This window comes from Tiliqua scincoides, chromosome 10, assembly GCF_035046505.1.
Source record: "Tiliqua scincoides isolate rTilSci1 chromosome 10, rTilSci1.hap2, whole genome shotgun sequence".
In the NCBI taxonomy this organism is placed as follows: domain Eukaryota; kingdom Metazoa; phylum Chordata; class Lepidosauria; order Squamata; family Scincidae; genus Tiliqua; species Tiliqua scincoides.
The window spans coordinates 16,749,258-16,763,218 of record NC_089830.1 but is presented as its reverse complement, the minus strand read 5'-3'; the positions used below and the strand labels follow the sequence as shown (position 1 = coordinate 16,763,218).

The 13,961-nt window shown below is 42.2% G+C and overlaps 1 protein-coding gene across 1 annotated transcript in view; it reads left to right on the top strand.

Moving 5' to 3' along the window:
* The window catches only part of YTHDF2 (YTH N6-methyladenosine RNA binding protein F2), a 30,058-nt gene extending 16,513 nt beyond the window's left edge, over positions 1–13,545 (top strand). The window contains exon 5 of the mRNA XM_066638888.1: positions 11,504–13,545. Coding sequence (XP_066494985.1) covers positions 11,504–11,527 — 24 coding nt within the window. The 3' untranslated portion in view covers positions 11,528–13,545. The remainder of the gene's footprint in view (positions 1–11,503) is intronic.
* Positions 13,546–13,961: the final 416 nt, after the last annotated feature.

Here is a 13,961-nt window from a genome sequence, read left to right as displayed (position 1 = left end):
GTGTAACATTTCCCCAAATGCAGTTGCATAGCATGGTAGCATAAAGTCTAGTCCTGTGGTTTTCAAACTCTCTGAGTTTGAAAGTCGCAGTAAGTGCTTGCAGGAGAGGGGAGGGAGGCAGCGGGGGTGAGGGGAAGGCAGTGATGTGATCTCCAGGATGGTGTTGCTCAGGGGGGCTGCAGGGACTGGGATGTACTCACCAGTCCCTGCAGCAGTGTCCTGGGGGTGTGGGGAGCCCTGCGTGAGTGTCTACCGGGCTCCCCAGCATGCAGAAAGTGAAAGTGGAGCAATCAAAATGTAGTGCGCTTGCTCCACTTTCACTTACTGCATGCTGGGGAGCCCTGCAGATGCCCGCGCAGGGCTTCCCGCACCCCCAGGATGCTGCTGCTGGGACTGGTGAGTACCTCAAAGTCCCTGCAGCCCCCCTGAGTGATGCGATCCTGGGGATCGTGTCGCTGCCTTCCCCCTACCCCATCCTTTAAGAGGGCCGAGGTCAGGGCCCTCAGGTGCCCCAGTCTGAATACCATTGGTCTAGTCCAGGGGTGCTCAAACTTTCAACTTTAGGGATGCTGGACCTTTAACAAGTGTATAGAAGAGAGAATTTCAGCAGGTGCAGCTTGTCATCTGTGGGATGACAAGCTGTGCCTGCTGCAATTCTCTCTTCTATACACTTGTTAAAGGTCCAGCATCCCTAAAGTTGAAAGTTTGAGCACCCCTGGTCTAGTCTATTAAAAATAAAATACACATTGAAATGAATGGGGACCCATCAAGAGTCCTGACCCACAGTTTGGGAAATGGTGGCATTTAGGGTTGGGTCCTAAGTTTTTAAACGTGTTTTGGTGACCGGTTTAGGGATTGTATCTTAAGGTTTCCTTGTTCTGGAGAAATTTCTGTACTCCTTAGGGTACAACCCCCAAATATTTTTGGACCATTTAGATACAGTTCATGCAGATTACTATCAAACCCTTTAGCTGGCAGTGAACCTACGAAAGGGATGCAGGAATTTCAGTGAGGCCAAAGTGGTTCTTAAAATGTTCTATTTTCCTGGCTTTTGTTCTGCCATCTATTTTCAAATTTTAAGTTTTTACAAACAGTTCATTAGGTTTAATAACAAAGAGCCTGATTTCTGAACCACTTGTTCTGACCCAGTTAACATTCTGTGCTTATGAGTTCAGTTAAAGTTCAAGGCAAAGAAATTTTTTAGGTTCAGGGTTGGTTGAGCTTTGCTGAAAAAGTCTCCCTGAACTGGGTTTAGATTCAGTTCAGCTTCCTGGTTTGTAATGACAGGGTCTTGTAGTGGCTCATGTGTTGTGAAAGCATGACAAGCAAAAGAAGCCGTCTCATACAGAAGTAATGTAGACGCAACAGACCTTGGAGGAGATTATGGTGGGACTCTCACAGAATTAACAAAGGTGATGCAGAAAGAAGGGCAGAGTAGCACATGCATATTAAATGGTTTAAAAGCCTGTTAGTACTTGATGGTTCTAGGCACCCTTGTACTAAAATTGCTGTGCTTTATTAAAATTCTTATGTGCTTCCCGTGATATAGAAGATGTTAAAAGTTGATATGCCTCTTGAAAAAGCATGCTTTTAACATAAAAGCCCTAAAGAGCTGCCTTCAGGTTGAATCAGAGGATCCCTCAAATAAGCAAGTAAAAGCCAAAGAATATTTTTGTGCCCATAAAGTATTGTCTAGTCTAGTAGGCAAAGTGAAGTTTTTGAAGTCTGTAAAGTTGTTCCTATACTTGACTCCAGCTTGACACAGATTGAGGCCCTACTCTGCATGTTAGAGGAAGTTGCTTGGCCTATGTTAAATTGATTTGCAGCACATAGTATTGAATGTGGCATATAGTGAGAATTTAGGCTTGAACAGACAGCTGACATACGTATAGTTTAGAATCCCTTTAGTAAAGAGAAGCTGCTACTTGACTTTCAGTTTTGCTCGACATTGGCTAGCATTATGGCTAGCAAAAACATTAATTGTTTTTTTCCCCAATAGCAGTGTTTGTCAAGAGCCAGTGTTGTATAACATTTTCATTGGCCTTTCCATTTGACTGCTAGAGAATTACTCACATGCGGCATGTTGTCCAGGCATCCTAAAATGTTGATAGGTCTGCTGCCTCTTGTGTAGAGCCAGCCCTAGAAGGGCATGGGTCAGGGACGACTCAGGCATTGCATGCCTTCTCTCCTATTATGGCCCTATATTGGTCATGAAAGTGTGGGGCTCAGGGTGCCTTCCCCAGTTACCCTACCGAGGGACAGTTCTGCTCTTGTGTCATAAGTCTTGTTTCTACAATCTGCTTGTTTACACAATTGCAGTCAGAGGTGGTTCTTCATCTTTGCTATCTAAAAAGCTACAATTGTTTCATTGATTTGGTATTTACTTGTTACTGTAACTCCTCCAGAGCTATGTCACACAGTAGTATTGGGAAGCCTTATGGTTTCAAGCATCTTTGAATGGGTTAACAGTAGTCTGTAGAAAAAGTAGCATCCTGTTAGCAGTTAGAAACAGTGCGGCCATAATTCTATGAAAGTCCCAAGTTTTCTTCAACCAGAAGTGTGTTGCCATGGAGATTTCTTCATGGGTAGTTGGGATCTTTAAATAACGTCAGCACCACCTGAGGTTATGCAGTGATGGAGCACATACGCATTGGCATATATGGGGTGGTGCATGCAGAACTCAGCAAAAGGTGTCATATAGAAGAGTTGAGTTTCTCATATAACTTTTGAAGGACATCCTTGATAACTTATCAGACTTCCTCACCTTGTTTAAAATATGATAGGATTAGAGCAGGTTAGAAGATTATTGTGAATATTTATATACCACTCTTCAACAAATTCACAAAACAGCTTACAGAAAAGATAATGATGATGATATTAATAATCCCCTGTCTAAAGGGATCATAGTCTAAAGATTACACTCGAGATTGCTGGTTGATCATCTCTGTCTAGAACTACCTGCTTGAAAGCTCATCCCATTGAAGTCGATAGGATTTGTAGGTATGGTTGGGGCAAAGTGTAAGTTGCTTTGTTCTTAGAATGGTGGTTCTCACAGGTGGTCTGATAGAAAAGCCTTTGATCACAGAACAAACTGCCTGTAGCCAGCACAGCTATGGGCAGTCTGTTCTCTGCCATCTCTGGTAGTTGGTGGGGAAGAGCTTATTTGGGAGACGCTTCTCTGTGGACCACCAGAGATGGCTTAGAATGGACAACCTGGACTACTAAATTGTATTTTTTGTTTGCAGAGGTTGGGAGGGTTGCATGTTGTCCACCACAATTCCAATTTTTGCCTTTGTGGTCCACGGAACCACTGTCTTAAGAAGCTAAAATATTTGGGTCTCCTCACTTAAATGATCTGTGGCTCTGTGTGTCTGCACTCCCTTTTTAGAAAGCTGTTTAAACATCAGATTTGATTAGATTTGCAGGTGATGAGTCACTGGCCTTGCTCCAGTGGACTGTTGAAAATGTCTTCCCCAAGCTTGTGTCTTGAATGAAGGGGGCTTCCATATTTGCATTATTTACAAACTTGTATGGAGTGTGTCCTGCACTGACTAGTGACAAACCTGTGCATTTAAAATGAGGCAAGTTGTTAGATTCTGCTGGTGCTGGAATGGCAACATCTCATTTATTCCCAACCTGCCAATTACAGAAGTAACATACGTGCATTGTTGATAGGCTTGCATTGAGTCTGCTTGTTAGAACTCTATATGTCAGCAACATGCATACCGTTTATAAGCTTGAAGAATTTGTTTAAAGATTTGCATTCTTCAGTTTTTGCATCCATAAGGGAACGTGAATAAATCAAGCCAGCTCAGCCTGAGTTATCCAGCTCAGTTTGACACCTGCTATTGAAGTGCTGGATTTTCAAAATGGGAGCATGTAATTTTCAGCTAAAATTGTATAGGGGTGTGTGGAAATTAACTTTAATACTCCAGAACTTCAAACTTTGATATTCTCACTGTGGTATAGGATAGTGACTCAAATTTGGACTAAGAACCACTTTGATTCAAATTCCTGATAAACCACAGTAGCTACATTGTCATAAAACTGCAATTGACAAATCATTTAAGTGTGTGCACAAATGAAAAGGTCTTGGGCCTTGGCGGGGGCCACATGAGCCTTGTGTGACCCCTGGCTCTGCTGACCTGGAAGTAATTGGTGGTGACACGATGATGTCACCACCAGTTACCTCAGCATTCTAAGCCTGTCGGATGACTTCAGAATGCAAGGAATAGAAGCAAGTGCAGCAGGGCTTTTTTCATCTCCCTGCTGCACTATTCTGGCTTCTCCAAAGGAGAAGCTAGAATGGTGCAGCAGGGAGACCAAAATACTTATGAAGGGGGAGGGCTGTGGCTGGGCTTTTGGGGGCAGCCAAAATGGGTCTCATGTTGAACCAACATGAGCTAGACGAGAGCCAATATGATGTAACAGTACAGAGGTTCAGATCTCTGCTCAACCATGAAGTTTATTGTAGGATCTTAGGCCATGTTACCTTTAATAAGAGGTTCCCAAACTGGTCTTCATAATGCCCTGCAGCGTTGTGACAAGTCTCCCAGGATATTGCAATGTCAAGTCTCCCAGGATATTGTCCCAGGATATTGGGACAAGTCTCCCAGGTTATTGCAATGTTGGCTAAGCTGCTTGGCAGTGCGAGTGTGACAGATCATGGAGCAGAAGCCCTACTCTGTGAGCTGAGGGCCACATGTGTGTGTTTGGACCCACAAGTCCTCTCTAGGAGTTTTCTGGCAATTTTTAAGGTTCTAGACATGAACCCAGAAGTAAGTGCCAATAATGTCAGCACGTCGTGCACCATTAGTACTTCTGGTTTCGATGACTAGCAAGAGCAGGGAGTTGCCAGTCTGGTAAGTTTGGAAAATGCTGCCTTTTAATCATCAGTTGTGCAAAAAAATAGTCGGTACTGTCTGCATGCATGTTAGACATCTCCCCTAGTACCTCTGCTATTCCACAGAAGAAGAAAATGGCTTTAAGCTGTGACAATACCTCAGACCAGTGACTCGCAAAAATTGGGACCCACCTAAAAAAGTTTCACTTTACCAAACATTCAAACTTCAAATGGTTGCTAGAATGGTGATTGAGCAGCATTGCTCCCCTAAGTAGCAGTTTGTTTAACCCTTGATGCACATAGTCTAATCTGCCTTATCATTTTTGCAACCCTCCAAAAATTGGGTAGTGACCCACTGATGGGCCATGGACCCATAGTTTGGGAACCACTGCCTCAGATTCTTAATAGATTCTTGTCAATGTCTGTTATTTTTTGGTCTTGCAACAAATATTGAATGTTTTCCCAACTCATGGTGGATAGGGAGTACCTTCATTGTCACAACAGAGAACCCAGCAGAGGTGTGGCAACTTCAGTAACTGTTCAAGTGGCTGATAAAGCAGTGTCTGGGAAGAGCAGGTGTAGGATTAGGGGGAGCTGTTGTTCCTTAGACTAGATAAGAAAAGCTATACAGTACTGTTCAGTACAGTAGTTAGCTTTTTGAAAGGCAGAATTCCTCATCGCACGTCCTTAAGGAACAAAGTCTTCAGTGTTCTGTGTCATTGGTCTTCAACCTTTATGGTACCACAACCCCAATAAATAATGTATAATACTGGGGATCCACAATTAATCCTAACCCCTCCCAGGACCTTTTCCACTCATTCCCTGCTCCAGTTGCCTCATACTCCCCACCTCACTACACTCTCCCAGCACTGTTTACGATAACCAAACATTCTTAGCAGGAAAGGATACCATGAAGCCTTGCACTAGTGAAAGCTATTTTAGCACAATAGCTAAAAACATGAGCAGGACTGGAACACAGTCACCTGGTATCTGAAGGGGTACACCAAATGCCCTCTTTACCTACTAGTGCTCTATTCCAGTGGTCTTCAACCTCTCTTCATTCCTGTAAGTTCCTATGGTGGCTTTGCAACCCTGTTGGGGTCCCGACCCCAAGGTTGAAGAACACTGTTGTAGGTTATCAAGCCATACAGAGTTCTAGGATTAGCTTTTTTCTCTTTGTATGTGTAGAAAACATTCTGTAGACTTCTTGGTTTGAGAATTAAAACAATACTCATGCATTTGAAGATCATATTGTACTTAAGTGCTCTTAGAAGGGATCATTGTTGCAAAAAATTCAAAGAGCTGTATTTATATCATAGGACAGTTTCATGATGATTTAGTGACTTGTAATATTTTTAAATTGGTTTGCTAAATTCTTAGTCCTCAAGCCAGATACTGTGAATGGTATTTGGGATTAGATCTAAAGTACTCTTATGGTAAGTCTTCAAATATTATAGGCTTAGGCAAGGCTCTTTGAAAAATTGCTGCTGTTTTGCAGCCATATGATTTGGGTAGTAAGCAGGCAGGATGTATTTCAGAATCCTGATGAGGGAGTCAGACTAGCATGTGCTTCAAAAAGTTCCTAGTGTTTTCATTTACCACTGTCTGAATTTCAGTTGATAATTTCACTAGTGGTTCCCACAAGGAATTGCTATTAAGTGTTCATTTTTAGTCTGCTTACCCTAAGAGGCCAGGGAAATACTAAAAAAAAAAAATCTTCTGCATCCTTGATAGAAGACTAGGTCAAGGCCCATGTAGACATTACACAGGAGATGGATGAATAGTCACATCTTTGCAATATTAATCTTTCTTTTAATGAAATAAACTTGCAGAAAGTTTTCTTGTACTGTTCTGTTAGTGAAATGTTACACTGAAGGTATGTTAATAGGATTCCATTTTGAAAGGTATAGCTGTCATTAATTCCAGTTAGATCTTTAGTCTGACATGAAGCAATCATGTAGATTGCTTTCTTGTCGGCATCCTTCAGTCTCAGAAGACTATGGTATTGCACTCTGAATAGTGTTCTGGAACAGTGTCCCCTCTCCAGTACGCGAAGCCTGGGTAAAGTAGATATGGAGGATAGACTGTTACCCATGCAGCAAATCCCCCCTCTCCACGTCTCGCTGAAATGGTCCAATGGAAAGGCAGAAGCCAATTGCTTTACATCACAGTCAACCATTGAAACCATTGTTTGCCCTTTTGAATGTGTCTGCAAATTATGGTTTGCCTGAAGGGGAGAAGGATGAGGTGTGTGCAAGCCACAAGTATGGCCCTGTTGGTCAAACAAGGGCTTGGCCTTCAGCTGTGAATTAAATTAGTTTTGTGTCAACAGAATGTTGCAACTCCTTGAGGGCAAGATGGTCAATGAAAGAACATTGCATGTGTAAAGAGTAGTATCTGTTTTGACCCCAAATACAGTTGCTCCTCAGTATCTGCAGGGGATCCTGTGGGTTCAGTCCATCAAAGACCTCTGGAGGTGACCAGGCAGTTTAGCAAAAAACTGGCTTTAAAAGGCTCTGGCAGGCCTTCTGAAATGTGGGGAGGCTCTGTGTGGCCTCCCCACATTTCAGAAGGCCTCCCTCCTGATATGACCAGAACACAGTTCCAGATGTGTCCAGGTGGTACAGGTCCACGTTGGGCCAAATCTGCAGGTCCAAACCCTTGAATAAGGCAGACAGACCTGTATCTGGTCTTGTTTGAATTGGTAGTCCACTTGTCTTGCCTCTGATAGGAGAGGTTTTGCATACATAATCACCAGCCATGTGGGGAGATGGGAGGGGCTCGACCCTGTGATGTATTCAGTGCAGTTCTCAGTGCAGATAAAAGTTTATCTCATGAATTTCTTAACACTTACTGTACATTGACGATTCAGTGTGTGTTTCATGAATGGTAAATTCTTTGGGAGCTAATTTCCTATTTAGTGCTTAAAAGGTCATTATATGGAGAGCTTGACTGTTTGTTAACTACATCCGATCTGTAGAAAAAACATGGTTATATGAATTCAGCCTTGGGGTGATGGAATGTGTTGACTCCAGAACTTAACTTTAAATGTCTGATTACCAGCTTCACGTGTACCTGGAGTTTCTCCAACTGTATTGAGTTCCAATACATTCTCCATGTGGAATGCAGCCTTAATTTTAAACTGAAAGAAAACCTAATTACAGTTTTTGAGCTGATTATATGAATATTGCTGGTCACTAGTCTGTCCAACGGATGAGCTAAGTGGGTGATGTGAGACAGGACAAGAAACTCATTAAGCCTTACCTTGTAGTGGTCACAGAGCACACTGAGATTATCATCTATGTTTAAGGATGAATCTGTGCTTGACTGTATTGTGGTGAGTGAGTGAGGACAGAAAGAGAGCTGCAGGCTTGTGGCACTCATTTACTGTGCATAAGCTAACAAGCTTGGGGATTTGGATCTCGTTGTGGACTAAGCTAGAGCAGAATGCGCCTGCTCTTGACGGTCTGTATGATCCTCCTTACTGTGGGGGGTACTTAGCTGCCACTTATAATCCTATTAAGCAGATGCAGGGGAGGGGAAGAAAGACATCCAAGAAGGACTTTCCCAAGGTTATCAAAAGTTCATAATAGAATAGGAATTTGAAACATGGAACAGATCTGGCTATGTGATTGCCAAGGATTTGTTGGATTTATGCTTTATACCTAGAGGTGTTCAAAGACTGTACTTTTCTCAGAGGTAAGCCAAGTGTTCCATAAGACTTGGCTGTAATCTCATCTTATTCACAGGAAACAAACGCTTCTTGTTATATTACTGTCCATCTTGGAAGTTTATACAGTGGTGCCTCGCATAACATTCGTTCCGCGAGTCCTTTCGCTATGCGAGTTTTTTGTTTTGTGAAGCACGTTTTCCCATAGGAATGCATTGAAATTTAATTAATGCGTTCCTATGGGCAAGAAAAGTCAGAACAAAGTCAAATTTGGTTTACAAAGTATTTATTAAGTGCTCTTTAAAGGCATACATACTGTACTGAGGATTTCAAAAACAGGGGGGGGGATGCTGAGTGGGGAGCTTGAAGGCTGTAATCCTGTGCACACTTTCCTGGGAGCAAGCATAATGGGACTTACATAAACTGACATGAAGATCCTCCCCTTAGTTTATGATCCCGTTCACCCTAGTAAGGGGAGGATCTTCATGTCAGTTTATGATCCCGTTCACCCTACTGACATGAAGATCCTCCCCTTACTAGGGTGGACGGGATCATGAACTGACATGAAGATCCTCCCCTTACTAGGGTGGACGGGATCATGAACTGACATGAAGATCCTCCCCTTACTAGGGTGGACGGGATCATGAACTGACATGAAGATCCTCCCCTTACTAGGGTGGACGGGATCATGAACTGACATGAAGATCCTCCCCTTACTAGGGTGGACGGGATCATGAACTGACATGAAGATCCTCCCCTTACTAGGGTGGACGGGATCATGAACTGACATGAAGATCTTCCCCTTAAAACAAACCAAAGCAAAACAAAAAAAAAATTCGTCTTGCGAAGCACGGGTCATAAAAATTCGTTGTGCGAGTTACCAAACTTCGCAAAACGCTTTCGTTCCGTGAGTTTTTCAGTGCGCGAGGCATTCGCTATGCGAGGTACACTGTGCTTGGGCAGCCCTCTGCAGTGTATTGTAAAGCAGCAGTGTAGAGTAGGGCATCCCCAGCAGATGTCCAATTTCTATTAAGAAACTTTGGGTTGATCTGAAACTTGAATCTTCATCTTAATAGTCTGTAGCTTCAAGAAGGAGCAGCAACTGCTTTGTTGTCATTGCCTTGATTTTAACATGTGATAACCACCTGACATGCTGTTCTCTGTGTAGCTTGAAGGGATCAGTTATGCCAGAGTAGTCAAGGAAGTTGATTTCACTCTTTAACAAGTGTCAGTAGCTGGCTGCTTGCAACTGTATGGTCCTGTTCTTTTAGGTTCAAAGGTGTTTTGCTTCCTTTTGTCTTCTCCCTTCCTTTCCTACCACCTAGTACAGGGGTGTCCAAACTTTTCAGCAGGAGGGCCACATCATCCCTCTGACACTGTTGGGGGGCTGGGGAAAAAAATTTAAAATGTGAATAAATTTATATAAATGATTAAATTAGAGATGGAACTTATGAATGAATGAAGGTTTTGCAATAGCTCAAGGCCTATAAAAGACCGGCCTTTCCTTTGCTGCTACTTCAGAGGGAGCCCTCAGCTAGAGGTCAAACAGTCGGCCCTTGTGCTGAGAGTAGTCACGTCGGGCCAGTGCGGGCTCTAGCAAGTCTCCAGAGGCTCATTGGAGACTGGGGGCTCCCTGTGGGCCAGATTGGGAGTCCCTGAGGGTTGCAAATGTCCCCTGGGCTGGGATTTGGGCACCCCTGACCTAGTACAACAGTAGCTTGCAGAGTAAGTGCAGGGGGTGGGGAAGTGAACCTAGATAAGACAGTTAAAAGATCTGTGATTTTTGGAATAGTGGTGCTGAGGGAACTTAACCCTTTGCCTGCTTTTTTTTGTCATATAAGCTCCCCTCTCTTCCAAATCCTGTTTGTCTCATCTGCCTCCTCTTCTCCCTCCCATGACTTTTTAAAACAAATGTCTGAAGACATGGGAGATCAAATTAGGAATCTTAATTATTATCTTTTAGTTTGGTTCTGACTTTGGCAGGCAGGAATAATAGCCTATTTGAATGGAATCACTTTTATTATGTCTTGCTTTCACACAGGTAAAGTTCTTAAATGAATCGGTAAACATGACACAACTACTTTTCATTTGCTTGTTCACATAACTGCATTACATTGTTACATCTGATACCCTTTGGATGAAAGTGTTAGCAGAGTTGTCTGTTATGGATTATTCCTCTATTGCTTTTCAGCGATTTGCAATTTTATTTTTCATCTTTAACTAAAACACAAGATAAAAAGTGCACTATCCGGAGAATGGTTTACATGCATGTTCACAGTGAGGAAGTACTGTTTTACTGATAAAATCTTTACCAGTTTGCAGATATGGCCAGTGTATGTTAACCCAACCATTCATTTGAAAAGGACCAATTGGTTTCTGTTGGGTGGGAAATCTAGTAGAACTGGTTGCTTCTATTGAAAAGCTTTTCAAAGCAGGATATGAGGCTGCATGCACAGCCCTTCCTCAAAGGTACAAGAGTTATGATTTGCCTATGCAAATTTAGTCTTCTGTTGGCAGATAGCACATTATCCTTACCAAGCAGTATGTAACCACTTCCAGGTTTTTTTTTGAATTGTTAATAACCATGAGCTGGACTGTGAGCAGTTTGTGCTAAAAAATTTTACATTTATGGCTCACTCCTAGGGAATGATTGTGTGTATAAGCATGTAATTATTTGCTTGGTGTTGACTCTGGTTGCCTTTACTTCTGGTGTGTGCAGAGAGAAGGAGGCACAAATGAAGGCTGGGTGATTATTTTTCACAGTATAGGCCTGTTTCCTACAACAGCCATCAGTTCTTGTATTAAGGTGTGCAAAGAGTACTATACACTGCATGGTGTGTTTGGCATATTGAAAGGCGGCTCAGCAGAATGTCTGCACAAGAAATGGTGCTCATGATAAACCTCTGAAATATGACAGTGAAAATGTACCTGAGAGCTTTACAAGGCTGCCATTAACTCACTTTCTCCTTTCTCCTCTTTCTTTCCTGTAGGAACGCCAAGGCCGTGTCAAGTAAAATACTGGGGCCTTCCACAGAGACTGCAGCAGAAGTGTTGCATCCTGGATATCTTTCAGAAAGGAAGACAAACACCACCAGAGAGAATTAGGACTTTCACTGACTTCATGCAGACTCTTATAAAACTTACAGTTTAAAAAGTATTGGAATTTCACAAGAGACATAGGACTTAAAAAAACAAAAACAGAAAAAACCCCTTCTAGATAGCGTAGAGGTGAAAACTATCCCCTTTCTTTTGGCTTTGGTTGTGATTTCAGAGCATACACTTTGTTTTTTGTCTTTTTACTATGTTGATCGGATTTTAAAGTCCGTAAATGGCATATGCCTTTTTTCTCTAATTTTTAAACCTGCCGCTTCCCCATTTTCCTGGCCTTCTGAACCCTCCTTCCCCTCTTGGTTTTTTTACATTTGCACTTGGAACACCGAATTGTGACTTTCTTTTGGATGTCCACCATAGAAAGTGGAATGAAATAACTTTTTTCCCATGGACTGGAAGAGGAATTTTATGAAGAATTTGAGTTGTTTTTCTTATACCTAGAAGATTTGAAGATTTGTCAACAAGGTCCTGTCTGAGGGGTGGTTCATTTTCTCTCAAAGTCAATATGAGAAGTCCTAAGGAATGTTCTGTTCTTGTACCTGACCTGGATTACAGATTAAGTCTGGCTTGATTTGATTTGAAGGCTGAGAACAGTGGTAAAAACTTGTTTGTTTACAAGAACATTAATTTTGGAAGAAAATATTGTAAAATGTGTAGTGAATGTTTCTTCAGTTTTCTTGTTAAGCCAATGAGGAATAGGCACTGCCTTTCTTTCACCATTAATCACTTCTCAATAATAAACGTGAGATCCTGTTGAGCATCACTTCTTGACCCTCTGTCCAGGCTTTTCAGCCTGCAGTTTGCTGGCTAGTTCTGGTCTTTCTCACTTTAACAGGCAATTCTTCTGGGAGCTGTTGTCCTGATATTGTCTATTGCTAAAGCCGATCTTGGTTGTCCAGCAAGTGGCACTAAAGAGGTCTGTTTCTGTTACAAGCCAAGTGTCTAAAATTGCAGATCTGATGATTGGTCTTCTTGATGTTAAGGATCCTTTTTTTTTCTGGAGTGTGCTGGGGCACTTTGCTCCAGACTTAGGAATTCAAATTTCACTGGTAGAGTCCAAACATGAGGCATTATGTGGTACATCTGACTTCCTGCGGAATTAGCTTGGGTGAGTTGGAATAGGAGATAACAGACAAGGAGTGGAAATGGAACTGAACAGCAGGCTACAATGAATGAGATAAAGGTTGCTGTTCACTGAAAGGGTGTACTGGGTTGTCTGTGCCTTTGTTTAGTACTGCTGTAATGTCTGTCAGATTCCTGTATACACAACCACATTTCCTCTTTTCTCGGTTGCTCAAAAGCTGTGGTACTTTGCAATACCACACCTTCTGGTGTGGTGTGGTACTGTTGTAGGTTAAAATTTCAGATAATGTATTCAAAGTAGCCTTTTAACTTAATGCAAAAGTTTGACCAGGTCAAAGACCTGGACCAGGACCACATAATTTCTAAGCCTAGCAACAAAATGAAATCTGTAGGTTATAGATTATTCTGCTCTAAGTGCAATATATGCTTTATAATGGAATACATGCTGGAAAATGCTAAATAAAAATGGCTGCCACTAGGCAAGCTTAACCTGGGGAAGACATTCCACATGTTGGATGCCACAGCTGAAAGCACCCTCCTGTTAGCCACTGTTTATCTTGCTTCAGAAGGTGGGAGAAACTTGGAGAGCATGTGATGTTGGTATTCAAGCAGATCATGGTGTCAGAACAGATCTCTCTGCATGGCGCCTCCCCCACCCCCAAAATGTTAAGATAATCGAATAAAAAACTGGATGCTGGCTACCTGGGTTCCCGCACTGCATTCATGTTCATCTCCCTCAAGGAGAGGAAGAAGAGAAAGAATGAACCTATGTGGTTAGTGCTGAGCAAATATGTAATAGATGTTTCCTCCTTTAAAAATAAAAGGAACAGGAAAGCGACACATCAGTTTTCTTTAGATAACTCTGACTGTATTTGAGCGTGCTTTACAAAAGGGTGTTGAGGTTTCAAGATCATCACCTCGGGTCTTTTGTCTTTTGTCTAGTTCAGACTGGATGCCTTCACTTACCTTTGCCCCACTGTACTTTGTCAAGATTAAGTCTGATTGCCGAACTTCCTATTCAGCTAAATGCATGTGATCCTACTGGTCTCAATGCAGGCTCTTAAGATTAGGGAAGTTAGAAGTGTCTTGGGCAATATATGCTCCTTTATTTGGATCTTCAGGCATGTTGGGTATTTTTGTGTCTCTTCCTTTCTAACCCTGCTTGGTTTTAGGGATGAGCTTGGAAAACCAAAGCAAAGAAATGAATAATTGTTCTTTAGAACTTGAGTTAATGTTTTGACAGGTTGCTACAAA